The 19,124-nt window shown below is 33.8% G+C and overlaps 1 protein-coding gene across 1 annotated transcript in view; it reads right to left on the bottom strand.

Moving 5' to 3' along the window:
* Positions 1 to 3,824: 3,824 nt before the first annotated feature.
* The window catches only part of LOC129268946 (tectonin beta-propeller repeat-containing protein 1-like), a 37,756-nt gene continuing 22,456 nt past the window's right edge, over positions 3,825 to 19,124 (bottom strand). The window contains exons 17-24 of the mRNA XM_064105120.1: positions 18,034 to 18,113; positions 13,884 to 13,946; positions 11,309 to 11,483; positions 9,821 to 9,956; positions 9,235 to 9,327; positions 8,036 to 8,142; positions 6,740 to 6,847; positions 3,825 to 6,507 (exon numbers count right to left, since the gene is read on the bottom strand). Of these exons, the coding sequence (XP_063961190.1) occupies positions 6,340 to 6,507; positions 6,740 to 6,847; positions 8,036 to 8,142; positions 9,235 to 9,327; positions 9,821 to 9,956; positions 11,309 to 11,483; positions 13,884 to 13,946; positions 18,034 to 18,113 (930 nt within the window). The 3' untranslated portion in view covers positions 3,825 to 6,339. The remainder of the gene's footprint in view (positions 6,508 to 6,739; positions 6,848 to 8,035; positions 8,143 to 9,234; positions 9,328 to 9,820; positions 9,957 to 11,308; positions 11,484 to 13,883; positions 13,947 to 18,033; positions 18,114 to 19,124) is intronic.

Here is a 19,124-nt window from a genome sequence, read left to right as displayed (position 1 = left end):
TTTTATCAAGAGAACCAGCTTTTGAATTTCAAATTTTTTTTTTCATTCTATAAATATCCATCGCTTGTGTTATCCACGTAGGAGTTGGGAACAAATTATTTGAGAGAACACTTCGCAGGATCAGTCGTCATTGCAACATGAGTCATCTCATCTTTTATGACTATATTTTGCACTTCTCTTGTTAACCTAGATCATGCCATCACCCTATACATGCAATTTGAATATGTACATGTAATATGAAATTATCAAACTCCTTTCGTATTTGGAGGATATATATCAACTATTTGTACATCTACATCGAGCATCGGAAGGCTGGTAATATATAAACACACTCTTTAAAGTCATCATCCTTTCATCTCTTATCTATTCTTTTGATTTTAAGAAAATGTTTTGTTGAAGAGCAATGCTGAAAAGTTGGCATTGTGAGGGGTGCACTTAGCCAGTAGGCTCCTAGAGAGTAAAAATCATTCACTAACGTGTGCTTACTCTCCACGGAGCCAGGGATTGTGCCTACACCACGTGCATGTAGGATTGGCTTTTTTTTTACTTTCACCCTCGAGATTTCTACTTTCCCTGTACAAGTTCTAGCCCTAAATCATGTAAAAATTGGCTAGAACTTCATTCACTGCGTTCATACATTATTGACTTCATTTTTAACACATATACATTTTAAAAAATGAATTATTATGAAAAGATGGGAGGTAACTTAACGATGTTTACATCGCCATCTTGTCCACTTTATTAGTAGCTAAGCTACGACACACATATAGAGGGCGGCAACATCAAATCACTTTAAATGGAGTACATGTACTTCTTACAAAAAATAGGCCTAGATATAACTTTCAGATGAACTGCTTGGGTTAAGGTATGATTTCACCTAAAAGTCAAAAAATCTTCTGAGAAGCATTTCATAAAAGGACTTGTTGGATATTCTATCTGACAAAGGGGTGTTGCAAGAAAATATTTGCAATCAATTGCAAATATTATGTTGAAATTTTACAGTTGATTGATCACTTTTAACTTTAGCAAATCAGATTACACTCCTTGTTTCATTGGGCAGATTAGCAATCAATTGCAAATTATTTATTGCACGACATATGCTTGATTTCGGGAACGAAAATAAACTCGCAAGTTTCTTGCAACGCCCCAAGTCTGTCTTTTCCGACAGTTACCATAATAACAGTCGGACTTCTGGTCTTCTCAGCCAATCAAAACCTTGGAAAGCCATCAGATCTGACAACTTATCAGATGATAAATGTTGATTAAACGCTCTCCTGGAAAACAGACAGCAACGCTTTTACAGCAGCCTCAAATTATACATTCATTTTACAAAGGGGAATCAACCTGCATCGCATGGTGGATTTTCATTTTAATGGTAGGTGATCTGACTTAAGTACAGACAAAAATAATGTTCAACAAATTTGCTAAGGAGGAAAGAATCATAATGGATAATTCTGAAATCGAGAAAGTAGATCATTATATCTACATTGGGCAACACGTCAGAATGGATCATGAACAACTGGATGAAGTTAAAAGGAGGACAAGAGCTGGATGGATCGCTTTTGGGAATTTCAATGACATTATGAAGAGCAATATGCCAATTTGCCTTCAGAGAAAAGTATTTAATTAATGCGTTATACCGGCAATGGCCTATGGTTCTGAAACCTGGTCTTTAACAAAGAAAATGGAACAGAAATTAAAAACCACTCAACACAGTATGGAACATATAATGCTACGGATATCAAAACGTGACAGGAAAACCATACAATGGATTAGGAGCCAGACTAGAGTAATAGACATAATCAAAGCAATTAAATCAACGAAATGGAGATGGGCTGGCCACCTTGCAAGATCACATGATAATAGGTGGACCAAACGCATCACAGAATGGAGACCATGGCTAGGACCACGAAATCGGGGTAGACAAAAATTGAGATGGAGTGACGAGCTCACAAAATTCATTGGCATAAATTGGATTGCTTCAGCACAAGACAAGCACCTTTGGCACCAACTCTTGCAGTGGGCTGAACATGGCTGATATGATGATGATGATGATGATGATGATCTGACTTAAGTACATAGGTAGATTGTATTATTTCTATCAACTCAAAAACATGATAAGACATTCTAAGTATAAAATTCAGATTGTTTGATATATGAATACAAGGGTAGTGGGACCTTTGAAAATGTCGGAAAAACACATAAAAAGTTAATCATTCTCAACATGATGGAAGACAAAGTTAAATTCATCAAAACAGAAGCACCAAATTATTATCAAAAGAAGAAGTAAAGTTGAATAAAATACTTGCAGTTTCTTTTCAAAAGTGTACACAACACATTAATGATAATATAAGTAATAATAATAGTAATAACAACATCTGTAGAAAACCTTTAGACAAACCTTCATCACAATGTTACTTGAATAGTAGAGTGGAAATCAATAAGTGTACTGCCAATGGGGAAAGGCAAATTCTTCATAACTGTTTATTTGTATGTCACATAGAAGGGTATAACAAAATGATTGATTTGAAATAGATTGATTCAAGTTAACCATGAGGAAAGGTCCCCCTTATTCTGAAAATACTTGATTAAAAACAATACAATGCAATAAGCAAAAGTAATCTTTTTAGAAATAATATTACTTTTCTTTCTGAAAATATGTAGACTTAGATATTTTTTAAATACATGATTGAATCCCATTAAAATCACCAGAAATCCCCCTGAAAAAATGGATAACATCCCTGAAAGAATAAAAGCTGACTCCTATGATTTCATTCTAAACTCAGAGTTAAGCACTCATAAAACTTTAAAATTAGTTTTCAATTATAATTTTGCTTATTTTGTTCTTTATTCATATTTTCAGGTTCTATTTCTAGTTTAAACAAATAAATATATCTTAAATCTGCTCTTTTTTTCTGGTTGATTTCAGCTACTGCTTTTTCCAATGATTTTTTCTTTTTTGTGAATAACTATTTACTTTATGTAATCAGACAGGGTTGTTTTGGAATGTAGCTCTTTATTAAAAACTCAACATGCCAAACTGTGTAAATAAAATTGAAAAGATTATTAATAAATAACAACTATTAAATACCAGAATGATTAATTCTATTCAATAAATTAAATCATGAGAGTGCCCTAGTTGAACTTTTGCAGATAACTGTTGCAACTGAGTTAAGCTGCACGATTTAATTGAAGAAAAAAAAGATTATCAAGATGATGACATCCTATCCTAAATATCAAGTGAACTCAAGAAGAAGGAAGATTTATTTGAATGCAAAGAAACTTGGAACACCAGCTAAGTGGCACAAGTACAAGTAGGCCTATATCAAGGGGAAAGTACATGTAGATAGTCACCCCGTAATCTTTTCTGATGATATATTACTGAAGTACAAGTGCCCAAATTATATTCACTGTCATTCAACTACATGTATATAAAGCATCAAAATAAATCAAATAACTTACAAAATTACTGGCAAGAAAATGATCGTCTTTACTTGATAATTATTATTTCAATAAGGATTAAAACAAACATTATGATTGTGATGTATCAATCTTTCTCATTAAAATGTAATTAATGTAAATATAATAAATAGATATCCCTACATCTACACCTCTATTTCATCCCTCAATTCAAAATCATTCCATTGCATAGATCAATTTATTGACGGAGCAGACATGATAAAAATATCATTTTACATACTAGTAGATATCGCCATAGTGATTCAAACATGTTACTGATAATTTCCCTTCATATAGATCAAACATAATACATTTGTAAAATTATTTTTTTATACTAATTGATCAAACATTCCAGTTGAATAAAATTTTATACTAATTGATCAAACATTCCAGTTGAATAAAACAAAAAAAACATGATCTTGTATTCCTAAAGCCCATTATACAATTTGAAAGAATGCCCATCTCCTATTTCTTTCAAACTGAACATCAAATATTGTCACGAAAATAGGACTCTTTTTAATATGACATTTCTGATTAGTTTTAAATCTAGAATATTATATGAGATGCCTAAGAGATGTAATCTCATCCAGAATGTAAACAACACTGTTAGAGTAGCTATATTAAAGGAGAATGAAACCCTTGAAACCAGCTGAATCCATATCAAAGAGAAAAATCATAGAAACATATTGTTGAAAGTTTGAGGAAGATTGAATGAATAATAAGAAAGTTATGAGCATTTGAATATTGAGATCACTAATGCCATGTAGATCCTTCCAATTGGCAATGCGACCAAGATCTGCGATGTCACACACGTACAACTCCCTCATTACTTTAGTACTTATTTCACTTATATTCTCACTTTTATAGAGTCTATCACAAGGTGAGGTGTTCTCTTTATGAGAGGACAAGTACCGAGGTTTCACAACATTATATCATTGATGAATCGTTTGTCATATGATTAGAATAAGCAAAAAGAGATGTTTTGGGGTATATTTTCAGTGTCCAAAAGGGGAGAGTTGTTCATCTGTGACATCATAGATCTTGGTCGCATTGCCAATGGGAGGATCTCCATAGTATTAGTGATCTCGACATTCAAATGCTCATAACTCTTCTATTGCTAGTCCTATTTTACTCAAACTTTTGTTAATCTTATTCTTTGATTTTTCTGCTTTCACAAAAGCTAACCTGCTCCAATTTTTATTCTCCTTTAAGGCCAAACTAATAGGTAGATTATCCTGTTCATCTTGTGAGTAAGAGCCAGATTCTGTGATTCACTTTTTTTAAAAGCCTTTCTGCAATAAGACAAAATATTTTTTTATATCTTAAAGGCAAAATATGTCAAAGCAAAAGCATGAGGCATTTAGGCATTTGAAATTTCCCCTTCCAACATACACTGTAGATCAAAATAAAGAAAAGGCCTTTTTGCAATCTACATATCTTGCAGCTACAGTAAAATATTTTACTGAATATTTTTAATTGTAATCAGCTGCTTTTAAATTCATATCATACTGTATTTCAAGATCTACCAGACCATGCTTTATCAAGGATAAATCTGATAAATTGTAGTAGACCATTGAGAGCTGTTAAATCAGAGTTGCGATCAATCTGATCGATGACACCTATTGAAAGCCAACACAACCAGTGTCTTCAATGCATAGATTTGTTCAAATTGCAGTCTAACTATGATCCATGCTCATCAATGTCTTGAAAAATCACTTTGCTCCTTGTTATTTCCAGAGAAGCGTTGTGAACATTTTCTGCATGAAGAATTATGACATTTCCAATTTTCCATATAGTTGAGGTTGATTGAATTAGTCACAAGGCTTTTGTGACAGGGTCCAGACCTGCCAACCTCTGGGAATGAAAAACTGTATTCTGTGATAAAAAAAACTGTATTTTTCCCCAAAAAAGTGTATTTCATAATAAAATGCTTGGCGCACTCGCTCATCGCGGCGCTCAAGCTGCATGCAAGCTAAAATGCGCACTGCTCTTGCAGATGAAAAAAAAACAATTAAAACGTGTGTATATCTTCACCCTGATTTGAACAAAATGATTGGAAAAAAAAACAAGTTACCTGAAATTACATTGATCTAATAACCATATTTGTGCACGTTTTATGAAATAGAGACATATAGAGATTATTTTTCTCAATAAATTACGATTTAGTAAAAAAAAAAACATATTTTTCAAAGAAAAAACGTACTGCCGTATTTTGGTTGCAAAAACGTACTAAATACGGCTAAAACGTACAGGTTGGCAGGTCTGAGAGTCCCCACCTTTATTGGTGAATGTAGTCTTTCATTCATTTCTCTGGATTCCAATATTCAAAATCCATTGTGTATATATTGTGTATTGCTATTACCTGGCAAGCCTCTTATAATCCTTCAGATTCCCAATGAATGAGTTGCACTTGATCTACAACTCAATGGCCCGTATTCTGAAGTCGAGTTTAACTTAAACTCAGGTTTAAAGTTGTGGTTTAAGTATGGATAGCCAATTGTTACATAAATCACTAGGAGTCAAGATATCACATTCCAGCTCATTTGGCTCTCAAATCATTCGTAATTGTGTAGGAAGTATAAATGGATGATTGTCTTCACCATTGAAGAATCAGGAAAGAGCACAGTAAATATAAGAAACATACAACTTAATAAAAATTTTGACACTTTTGGCTTCCCATAATTTTAGTACAGAGTTAGACCATGGTCTAAGTTAAACCTGACTTCAGAATACGGGCCAATAAGTTTGAACAATTCATCAAAGCAAAGTCATCTTTGAGAAAGCCAAAGGTTGTGATTGGTGAAACACGTGATTCACTTGACAGCAAATTACATATCATCCTATCGGGTTCTTTGTTCCATATTAGATAGATAACCTTGATTAGCAGAGAGCATTTCCATCAGAGCTTGTGTACGGCCTTACAGGATCCTCTTTCTTCTTGGTATCTAATGCACTCCCTTGGATGGTTGCCATAGCGATATCCTCTACCAATGGATCTTTCTCTAACTCTTTGGTGCAGCTTCGTATACAGAGATGCATAATGCCTCCCTGTTTAAAACAAGATGGAAGGAAAGATGGGAGAAATATTGAAGTATTATACACAGAGTGGACCATAAATAAAGTAGATCCTTCATAATTTGAATAATCGTCTAACTTGAGGCATAATTTCAGACCAGAATATGCAAGACGTATAATAATAATAACATCTGAGTTGAATTTTGTCTAAATTGAAGAGATTTCTATGGTCCTAAGAGATATATGACATCAAAGAACAGCTTACCCCAGCTCCTTTGTCCCATGCTTTCCCCATAGGTTTAGCTGATCCAATCCCATCACGTCGACACACCACGCCACGAGCGCCATCTACTTGATCAGCTATCACCCAAACCTTGAAAATAAAATTATTATACAATAAAGATTACTTACGATGGGAGATGAAAAATGAGTTCTTCATAGGCAAGAAAATGGTTTGCTTTTATTTTCAGGTCTGATACAATAGGTTCATCCAATGCTTCTAAACTTTAAGATTAATTCCAACTTTTAAACGTTGATGATCTGCTCACAGTTTACCCCTGAGTAGACATACTCCAGAGTTAGCAAACTTCAAGTTTAGTTTAAGTTTAGTCGACGATTAAAACTACAAGCTTTCCTATGGTTCACACTCTATCCCCCCCGTGTCTGCACCAGGGGGAGGGGTCTCCACTTGTAGTTTTGAGTCATGTTGACAGGATAATCAACTATCTTGGAAGTTGGTATGACCTCTCCCTAGACTAAGTTCTACTGGGGTCATTGTGACACTTCCTGCTCCATGGTTTGATCAAGTAGGAATCTGACTTCAAAGTTAAATTTTAAAGATGAGGTGTTGTGTGGATGATCATCAGAAGGGATGAGCTCTTATCATAGATGTTTAGAATGCAAGTAATATTATAGAGATAACACACACCAGTAAAGCTAGTTAGAATTACATGGCGTAATTTCCTTCGGCAAGAAATTTATCCACATTGTGCTGCACTCAACCCAGGTGAGGTGAATGGGTACCTGGCAGGAATTTATTCCTTGAAATGCGTGTGCGCTGTAATCTTAGTAATTACGGCTGCCAAGCTACAGCTTGGGTAATAATATCCAAGTCCTTTTGAAGCGCATAGAGACATTATTCATAATCGTGATATGCGCTATACAAGAACTGTTTATTATTATTATTATTATTATTACATGCATTAGGATTTTCTTAAAGAATTCTAACATGCCCCAGGGCAGAGCCAAAGGCGTTTGGACTGTTTTATAGGTAACAAGTGTGTGTAATCATTCTAATGCCTGAGCAAGACGATATCTATTTCTTGTTTTATATTAAGATAGATCCTTGTTATTAAAGCATTCTCATCTCTAAATCACGACTGATCAATAGAACAAGTCTCTTATTCCAGTCATTAACAAACTCCCATTATATGAAACAAATTACAGGTCATGGGATAGATTGTAGGCAATCATTTCATTAGGATCCATTAGAACACCATAAAAGGGAAGGCTTTTGATACATGGTATTAAAATATATGAGTGAATTGAGGAGGATTAATACCTGATCTTGAGGGCCAACTGATACTTTACGAACCCGAGAACTAACATGGATCCACCTAGTGCCTTCTGGGAAGGTTGGAGTGATGTCCTGGCGATACCACAGGTTCACTGCAAAAAGAAATGGACAATAACACTTGCACATGTTTGCACTTTGAATTACTTAACTGATCACTTGTTTCCCCATGCATTGTTTGATAGTCAAATTCTCTCCCCAGGGATCTAAATTTCATCATTAAAAAATATTCTTCCAAAAAAAAAAATTGTACTTTGCTAAAGAAAATGGATCTTTTTTAATGTTCTCCCCAAACACTATCCTGCACCTTTTGTGAAATTGTCAGTTAGCAAAAACATTTCTTTGGAAAGAAAAAAAAAAAAAAATATATATATATATATAGTATGATAACAAAAAAAAAGAAACAGAATACCAAACTAAGAAGACAGAACACAAAATTAAAGGAGAAAGAAGATAAAAAATATGAAGAACAATTAACCAGACTTCTTCTCAGGTGTAATTTGGTACAGTCAAGAGTCAATTATTAAATAGGCAACAGTTTATGACAAATAACAATCTCACAATCATATTCATTACATTATTTCAACACATCAGTGGGCCACAGCATGTAGACTTGGCTACATGTACATAGTGATATATATTTATTGAACACATGGCCAACATTGTTCAAAGCAAAGGGTGCAGTTTAAATGTGCTAAATAAATTGTCTGCCTTTCTTTCATTTCCTATATTAGTATTTAAAGTCATACAAAAACTTAACAATGCAACAAATCCTCTCTAATACCTTGGATGTAGGCATTTAAATTTAATAACTTATTTGCCTCCCGATGACTTCTCATGAAGAATTCCAAACAATTTCAAAGGTGTTGTACAGCATTTGAACATGGACTGGCAGAACTTTCATTAGGGTCAAATTTCTCTTTTCTGGAGTTCCAATATTTCAACAAATTGGATTCGAAGCTGTTTACAGATGGGCTCTCGACTGCATTTGAGGGGAGGTTGTTCCATTCGTGAATGCATCTCTGTGGAAAAAGAGCGGTGTCTAAGCCTAGAGGAGACTTGTTTCTTTGTATTTATAACAAAGAGTTTTACTGCCTGGTAGATGGTTGGAAAAATGTGAGGTATCAAATAATACTAATAATTCCATGTATATAAGCAATGATATCAGTGTTAGTAATTTAACTTACTTTGCACATCAATGGCCCATACAGAGCACAGGCCAGCTGAGATCTGCTTTAGAGGGGCGACTGAGGGCGGGGCGATATGAAACCAGGTATCACCTGTATGGGGGTGAAAGTCAAAACAAATTAAACTTTGTCATCTTAAAGCTACAAACTACTCAAAAGATGATGTCTTTTGAATGCATTTCTGAATAAAAGTCACTTATGAAGACTGTGTAATTGTAAACATAGCAAATTATCCCAATATTTTGAAGCTGACACAGTGAATGTTCTATCATCGGCTAATGTACGAGTTAATGAATGTTAGATGAAAAGGAACAGCGACCAACCTCAGACCTGGGTATATATGAATTCAATCAAACATGGTGTGAAAAATATCTTTACTTGGTTTATGTTTTTAATTTGATTTGCATTACATATTAATTTGTAATCAATAAATCATTACTCCATTAAACTACACTATATTGTGTGAAAGCAAAGGCACTATGAGGGGAAGACTATACACTCAAAAGACCTTGTAATGAAACACTGGGAAACACTATTATTATTATCATTATCATTTATACTAATATAATCACATATCATCACATACCTGTACGATTGTAGTCACTAACTCTGTTGCGATAGAAGGCAGAACCATCTCGAGCCACTGCCCAGACTCTAAACTTTCCTCCCACAGATATTGACTGGAATGGCTGATCTGTAGGAACATGCATCCATGCTGTACCCTGATAGAAGTCAATCAATTGAAATAAAAAAGGTCACTAGTTATAACTATTTCAAAATGAGTTCAAATGACCATTAACCCTCAATCTCCCGGGGTATTCTGATTCTTGTCATTCCCGGGGGGGGGGGGGGGCATTATAATGGCCCCCCCTTAAGATCTCAGCCGTGGATTGCACGATCACAACGAAAATTTGCATGATGGTAGAGAATGACGTAATCTACGCAGTTGCATTGGTAAATTTCACTGAATTCATATATTTTTATTTTATATGAATTAATTATGCTAATTTATTCATGAAATCATACTTTTTGCTCTGATTCACTAAATAAAGCTCCTAGAATGCTATTTTTTGGTGAAAATATTCTTTATAGCATTCCTAACAATTGTGAATGAAAAAAATTATGGTACCAAGACCGATTTCTTATGTATTTTATTGTTTTTTAAATTTCTTATGTATTTCTTTGTTTTTTATTGTTTTTTCAATGGAAATCGTTCCAGACTTAATTCTAATCATAAACAAGGCAAAATTAATTAAGTTTGATCATTAAAAGTAGAAATAATGATACATTTATGAATTTTGGCCAAATACACAATTTGCATTGGATTTGTACATGAAATCACGTTTATGAGCAATTTTGGGTCTGACATGCACTTACATAATGTTGCGTAATGTCGTAACCGCGTACCCGGGCGTCACAAATTTGGTCTCAAAATTTGCGCGAGACTTGAAAGTAAAAAGTCAGTGAGCGGCGAGGTCAAAAAAATTTTCGCAGCAGATATATCGCAAAAATTGTCGAGGGGGGGCCATAATGCCCCCCCCCCCCGGGAGAATTAGGGTTAAGTGATTGAAAGTATGTAAAGGAAATATGTGCTACATGATTCTGAGAAATAAGCACAATAAGCATGCAGGTATGTCAACCTAGTAAAACAAACTGCTGTATTTTTAAGGGTTAGAAAAACAGTCTTTTAAATTTTCTGCAATAGAAATAATTTTGGGGAAAAGTATTTCTATGAGAACTGCAGTATTTTCATTGAAACAAATGGTATAAAATAATGCAAACAAAAAGAACAGTTGGCATCTCTGAGCATGGCATTCCAGCCAGGAGTAGGGTCTTATTCCCAGATGTGCTTATCCTTGTTGGATAATCTTCAGATTGGATTTGGGGAAGCCTCTATGAAAAGGCGCATAGTGCCTGGTAGAGCTCGGTTCCAGCAAAAAGATGTGGAACAGATGTTCGACAAGTTACCCAAAGCATAACTATGAAGCTTTGTTGTAGAATATTATAGAAAACACACTAAAATATATAACACATTTTTCCTTTTAATCATTTCTGATTTTGACTTTGTTCTTACCTCAGGACATGCCCTTGTCACCCCTAGTCTTGTAACAACATCACCGTTGGTTCCAATGGCCCATAATGCAATAGGGCAGTCCCATTCTTCATCTACATCCACCTGAAGTGAAACATCTTTAAGTCCAAGGTTTGGTATCTGTTTCCAGGGACCGGTCGTCTTTATTTGACATCTCCTACAGGTAAGATGGTCAAACAAAGAAAACATATAATCAAATGCATGCTTTCACTTCTTCCTACCCCTGGGTTGTAAGTGGCAAAAAGGTTTAATTTCTATTTTCATTTACAAAAGTTATTTATGTCACATTTCATGCAAATCAGTTGGCCATTTCAAATCAAATTTCTGCACTTAAACATGATCTCCTAACAAATATCCATATTCACCTGGGTAGAGAGCGGCAGAATGTTTAGGTTCTGTCTATATGGACCAGGGACCAAAAACCCAAAGCAACTGATTTTTATGATTGATTGTACAGTATGGTCAATGCAGTCATTTGTAAAAATAATTCCCACAATCAATTACTAAGCTTTGCATTATAGGGCTCCGAGCAGCTTTATTAAAAACTTTAACATTACACAGTCATTGACTACAGTGACAAAATAACTTTGATTGTGAAAAGCAACTCCACATAAATATCTATTTCCTACATGATTTGGGATTTATTACCGTTTTTACGTGACAAAAATCCAGTTGAATGATTACCAAAAGGCACGTCTTTATCAAATTTTTCCAAGATATAATTTTTTTTTTTAATTACAAGTAACACACAAATTGATACATTGATTTCAAAAAGCAGATCCTAGTTATGCACCAATTAACTGCACCCAAGTTTAGGTTTGCACAAGTATTCAGATCAGTTTCCATACCCTGGACCCCTAACCTTTCTAAAGGTAGCTTCTAAAGAATTTTGATTTTGGCTATTAAGCATTGTTACCATGGTAATTACTATGGAATGGCAGAGTTACTATAATAGTATCATTTATGCAACATGGTCGATGGTCACCTGCCGGTCCCGGCAAAATTCAGGTCAAGTCAATCTTGACGTTCATATAATAATAATACTAATAATACTTTTCTTATATAGCGCATAATAAACTGTAAGTACTGTACGCGCTTTACAATAAAGGTTACAAAGTAAACATGCTACAAACAAAGAAAATAGACTTGTGAATTACAGAATTACTTAATATTTAAACTTACAATTATTACCTATAAAATAAATACCTATACTACACCTACATGTAGTTATGAGTTTCGGAAAAGATGGGTTTTGAGTAAGGATTTGAAAGTTGAATAAGTGGATGCCTGTCTGATATGTAGGGGTAATTTGTTCCAAAGGGTTGGTCCAGCTACAGCAAATGATCTGCTACCATAAAAGCTTGTGTGGGTTTTGGGAATTTGAAGAAGTACTTGTTTGCTTGATCGAAGGTTACGGGGTGGGTTGTAATCATTTAGTAAATTGGACAAGTATGATGGAGATAAGCCATGCTGAGCTTTAAAAACTAAACAAAGAATCTTGAATGTGATGCGCTTTTCAACAGAAAGCCAATGTAATTTCTTCAGGGTACTGGTAATGCTGTGTTGTCTAGGAGTGCGAGTTACCAGCCTAACTGCAATATTCTGCAGCATCTGTATACGGTGTATGTCTTTTTGGGGAAGACCAAAAAGCAAGCTATTACATGAGTCGATTCGACTGGTGACAAATGCATGGACCAGGCTTTTTGTTGCCATATGCCATAATAATCAATATAATGATTGTGGGCATTAACGGAAAGACAAGACAGACATATGGTTCTTTGTCATGAAAATCAGCTACATCAGGACCTGAATTCACAAAGTAGGTTAACAATTCAAACCCACAAATTAGAGTTTATCATATGACATCAATGTAACACATAGATTAAATACCCTGTCTGAAGTCATGCATTTAACCTGCTGAAAGGGGCGGATCAAATTCCAGCTGACAAATGGTTATCACACATGGATTAATCTTAACTTAACCCACATTTGTGAATTTAAAGGGATGGTCCAGGTTAGAGATATTTCTATCTCAATAAATAGAGTAAAATTCACAGAGCAAAATGCTGGAAATTTGATCAAAATCGGATAACAAATAACAAACTTATTGAATTTTTAAAGATTTGCATTATTCTGGTGAAACAGTTCTAGGCATGTCGTCATAAATATTCATTAGGTGGGCTGATGATGTCATATCCCACTTGTTCTTTAGTATTTTATTACATGAAATTAGGTTTTTTTCAAAAAATTTCTACCAAGAGAACTAAAACAATTGGATTGACAACTGATTAAGTGCATTAGTTATTTATTGCCGCAATCTATTTCATCATAATGGAGACACATCATGTACACATGTATGAAAAGAAGAAACATTTATGATTTCATGTAATATCATAAGAAAAAAGAAAGTGGGGATGTGACATCATCAACCCACCTAATGAATATTCATGACAATGTGCATATAACTGTTTTCACAAAATATCTATAAACTTCAAAATTCAATAACTTCATCCCTTTAAGACCAAGTGTTAACAAAATTGAATATATTTAATCTTACCTGACCCATCTCCGCCTTCTTACGTAATCGTTCCATCTTCTGTCTTTATGGAATGCCTTGGTGCTATGAGCAATGAAACAAATACAATAGATAATGATCAGTTTTGTTGAAACTGGATTAAAAATAAATGCACTTTTATTATCCTTTTGATGTTCTTTTCAATTACTCTGGTACAGTACAGTGGTTTTCTGTTTACTCTAAATCAAAACAGAAAATCTTGTTTGGTTCTTTACTTTCGTGTGAAAGTTCATTGAATTTACCTTTGTAAACTTAAGGGAATTCATGTTTTTGCTGTCTACACTTTCAATGACAACACAGAATTTCCATTTTAGAAAGAAACAAAAGGTTTTCAGAACAGGTAAAAGCCATTTTTTAAACAGAAAATCACTGTCCCTATACTTTTGACCCATCCATAAGCATATGATTATCTGTCTCAATAATGCCAAATCAATGAGTCTATATTTGTAGCAGTTTATCTTTCAAAATAACCTTTTTGAGAGAGAAAATTATTCACCTATTTATTATTTTTTGGCAAAAAATATGAATTATTTAAGCAATAATTTGATCCAATATTGCAAAAATAATAATTTGCCTTATATACTGTGTGAGTCAGCAAAAAACTTTAACCTCACAAATCACAAATTTAAGGGAAGAATATGAACATGGACATGTAATTTTTATGCATGGCCTGAACAACTACTTTCTTTCAAATAATTTGATACCATATTTTATAGTTTGTATAGGTTTACTCTTGGAAAACAATGAGGACTTCTTTGCAGTGATGTAAATTTTGATTTGCACCAAAGTATGGCTGCAATCGATGGATCCTGTCTTACAAAGAGTTGCATTAGATCCGATCAATCACAACTATGGACGGCCAGCAACATCAACATCTATTATGCATGTTTGTTCAAAATATTTTCTAACTATGATGTATATTCATGCATTCATTGTTTTCTTGAAAATTCACTGCGCTTCTCTTTGCATACAGAGGACATTGTGCAAATTTCCTTTCGAAAAAAAAAAATGACACTGATGGATTTCCATAGAGTTAGGATTGATTGGATCGATCGTAATTCTTTGTAAGACAAGGCCTAGATGTCAATATCCTACAAGAGTTTGAATTAAAATCCATCGCAATAAAACCTCTTCAATAATCAACAGAACAATTGTTTAATAAACACTATTAGCATCAATTCTCATGTTAATTTAATTGAAAAGGGGTTTGCAATGATGTTGACTGCAACTCATGACATAATTGGCATCTGAAGACATAGGTGCAATGATTGAATCCAGATGCCAATGTTATAATACTAAATGAATTGCAGTAAAAAAAACATTGCAAACATCTTTTCAATCAATTTCACTTGAGACTTGATATTAAAAGAGTATTCATTAAACAATTATTGTTAGCGTTAATTATTGACAACTGAGGTGTTTTGCAATTTATTTTACCGCAACTCTGGTAAGATTATATTATGACTTCAGTGAAAGCTGGATTCATTAATTGCAGTCGTGCCTTACGTTGGTGCAAATCAAAATTAACATCACAGCAAAGAATACCTCCTGATTATCCAATTATCAAATCATTTGAGAGAAAATAATTTTTCAGGCCAAATGTAACAATATTGTGTCCATGACATATTTTTTCCTAAAATTGATCATTTGTGCATATAATTTTGTGACTGTCTCACACTATAGTATTCACATTCTCAACTCCCCAGGAGCATCAGTTTATTAGATATTAGATATATGACATCATGATTGTATGACTGAATTGGCCAATATTTGCATCAGGTATGTGTATTTATGGTAGCTGTGCATACGGTCACCTATGATTTCACAGTGCAATGGTGCAGCATTTACAAATACTTTTGACTATTCAGACTTCCTACAATAAAGCACAAAGGCCTGATTTCACAAAGGTTGCTATGACAGAAACTATGGTGGTTTATGCAGATTTGCAGTATAGCAGATTTGCAGTATAGCTTTGTGCTCCTCAAGGCCGTCCTTGGCCTCGTCAATAACATTTATGTGGACATGTGCTTGTCCTTGGCATTGCCTTTGACACTTTGACCTACATGTACATGTATGCCTTGGCCTTGTTCTTTGCTTTTTGGCCTTGGCACTGGTAATATAGCACATGCATTTACAAATAATATACTACATATAATCCCATATAACCATGATACATGCTTTTGGTAAATTATGCTACCTTCATGCTTGTTGCTATGGCATCAGACCATTAGTTAATCTACATTAGTTCATCTAAATTATTCTAAGACTGTGAGCTGATAAAGCGAACGTATAAAACCATTTAATCTGTGTATTGGCTCAGTTGGTAGAGCTTTCGTCTCACAACTGGGAGGTCGGGAGTTCAAACCCTGGCCACGTCAGCCCAAAAGACATTAAAAGATGGGAGTTGTTGCTACCCTAACTGGCGTTCAACAATTTAAGGGATAGAGCCTCGTTGATCTGGTGCTGCACAGTGGCTGCTTGACCCACAATCGATTGGGCACAAAGAGTTTTTGAAGTATATTCTAGTTCAGCTTTAATTTTGAACAATAAAATATGGATTTTCTTTTTTTTTTGTCGAAACAAGCATGATTTGTGCAAATTAGTACAAGTATGTATTACTGGAACTTTCTGATTGTACATGGTAAATGAAACACACATCAATGCGCTGAAATCGACGTAAGTTCAGTTGAAACCAACTTTTGTATAGCTCTAATTTTGGATAAAAACAATCACACTGAAAATCACACTTCTAAAATGTCAATTAATAGACATTCTATCCTATCCAACCAAACCTAGATCTATAATTATCTAGTTTTCTATGAAAATATATATACCAAATTACAGATAAACACTAAATTAAAGGGCTAGGTTAAGAAACCAATATCAATTCAAAACAACACAACAGCTATATCTCTGTATTGTTTTCTTTTTCATCACATGGAAATGTTAAGATAATAGGAATACATATTCAAGCTACAAATAGTATCAAATCAACCCACCAACTGAAGAAAATTATCAGAGACACTTGCCAAAATAATATGAAAGCTGGTAATATGTCTCATCTTTATACTTCCTATTCTTTATATACACTTTCTTTTCATTTACCATTCAGCATACATGTACATATGTATTATCGCTGAAAACAAATCAAACTTACAATTAGAACTGTAATGCATAATATTTGTGACTATAATGGCATTCATGAATTTTTTAATATAATCTACAATAAAGCATGCAATTCAAAATACCAGTAATTGATATTAAAACTTTTGACTCCTATTCTAAGAAATAACAATAATTTCATACAAAAATCCTTCACCATATATAAGCAAAGGCGAACACAAAAAATAAAGAGGAAAAAAATTATCCTTGAAGATCATGTGCTTTAACTATTATAACTTTGTCACAGGGAGAAAATTAATGCTTGTTTAAGTAATAAGGGATGGGCGTGTTTGGGGGAAAAATGACTTCTAAACCAACAAAATCATACTGACACTACTGTTATAAATAAAATAACCCATGGGAACGGAACAGTGGTGGCATGAAAGCATAGGAGTGGAACTACACAGTTATATCTCCAAAAAAAAGAATATGTACCTTGCATTGTCTTGTATGATGCCTGGCATTTTCATGGGAATAGGAAAAAGAACTAATCCAAGGGGGATTAGTCTGGTAGGGGTATCACTAAGGGCAAAAATATTATCATAAAAATAGAATTTGATACAAATTTGTTATAAGGCATTGATAAACAATGGAATGTTTGATAATATGTATATACATACTCTGTCATTTGTATTTTCAAAGTATTGTTCATTATTAATTTTTTTTTTGAACAACCTAAAATCACTTCATTCTATTCCTTCTCTTTTTCTCACTTTCTTCCTTCTTTTCTTTCCTCTCTCCCATCTTCCTCTTCATTCTTCATCTCCTCTCTTTTTGTTTCTCTCTCTCTCTCTCTCTCCACTTCATCCTTCTTCTCATTCTCATCAGTTTTTTCATTCCTTACCCACTTTGCTTGACAGAATATAAGCATTTTTATTTTTAAATCAAATACTATTTTAAAGAAATATTTAAATTGTTTGTAACTTGAACACAATAATAAAAATAAATATTAAATAAAACACATTCTTACTGTTTGAATTCTTTGGCATATTGCCATCCTTCTTTATCTGTGCTTCCAGAAATAGTAAAATCAACCTTCCAGTCAGATATCTAAAGAAATATTGAAATTGAAAAAAAAAAATCAAAGGTACTTACCTAATATTTACAGTCCAGTCACAAAAACATTGCAAAAATACTTTTCAAAATAATAACAATCACTATCATCCAAAACATACACATACAAGATCAAATAAAAGTTTCTTTTCAACAATAAAAACGACTATAAATTTTAATATGATTTTGATCATGATGATGCCGTGTACAAACCATTAATATTTTGCATGGGATGCTTTGATGAGGAAACTCTTGAGAAACTTGTATCAACAGTTAAAATCACATTTATTCAGTATACTTTCAATATAGTAGTAAATATGAATGAACCTACAAATCACAAAGCTGTCAATGGATAAATAAATTATGAAGTATTAAGTTTACACATCTGAATTGACTATTCTTCTAATAATAATTCAGTGGATATCTAAGCTTGAAGTCTCTTTCGACATCTTGAAGCCAGTCTCTGTCTTTTTCTGTAACTAGTCTTTTCAATAATCCACAAAAAATATCATTTATATAATTAATTCTTGAGGTGCAACATTCTAGGTACATGTACATGACTGGCCTTACTATCAAGATGGATCTTGTTTAAAGGGTGTGGTAATAGTCAGTTCAAGTGACTGAGGTTGGAAGTATGAGTACCAAAGTGATGACGTCACAAATTTTTTTTGCATCTCAGCGACTTTTATACCGTACCTCTGCGGGGCACGATGAAAAACCCCCAACAACCCAAATTTGGTGGGAATTGATCCATGGGGCCCCAAGATATGACCTCATGATTACATAATTAGCCCCACTATAAAAAGTCAACGTATTATTGGCCTGGTTCCTAAAACTTAGAAACCTGCCAATAATACATCTATTTCAATGAGGCTATTTATGTATTCATAAGGTCATTTATCTTGGTGCCCCATGGACCTATTCTTACCAAATTTGGGTTGTGGGGGGTTTTCATCATGCTCAACCAAAATATGGTATCAAAAATGGTAAAATACCAAAAAAAGAGAA

The sequence above is a fragment of the Lytechinus pictus genome, chromosome 10 (assembly GCF_037042905.1).
Source record: "Lytechinus pictus isolate F3 Inbred chromosome 10, Lp3.0, whole genome shotgun sequence".
NCBI lineage: Eukaryota > Metazoa > Echinodermata > Echinoidea > Temnopleuroida > Toxopneustidae > Lytechinus > Lytechinus pictus.
The sequence above is the reverse complement of the archived record's forward strand: the minus strand, read 5'-3'. Positions and strand labels throughout refer to the sequence as shown.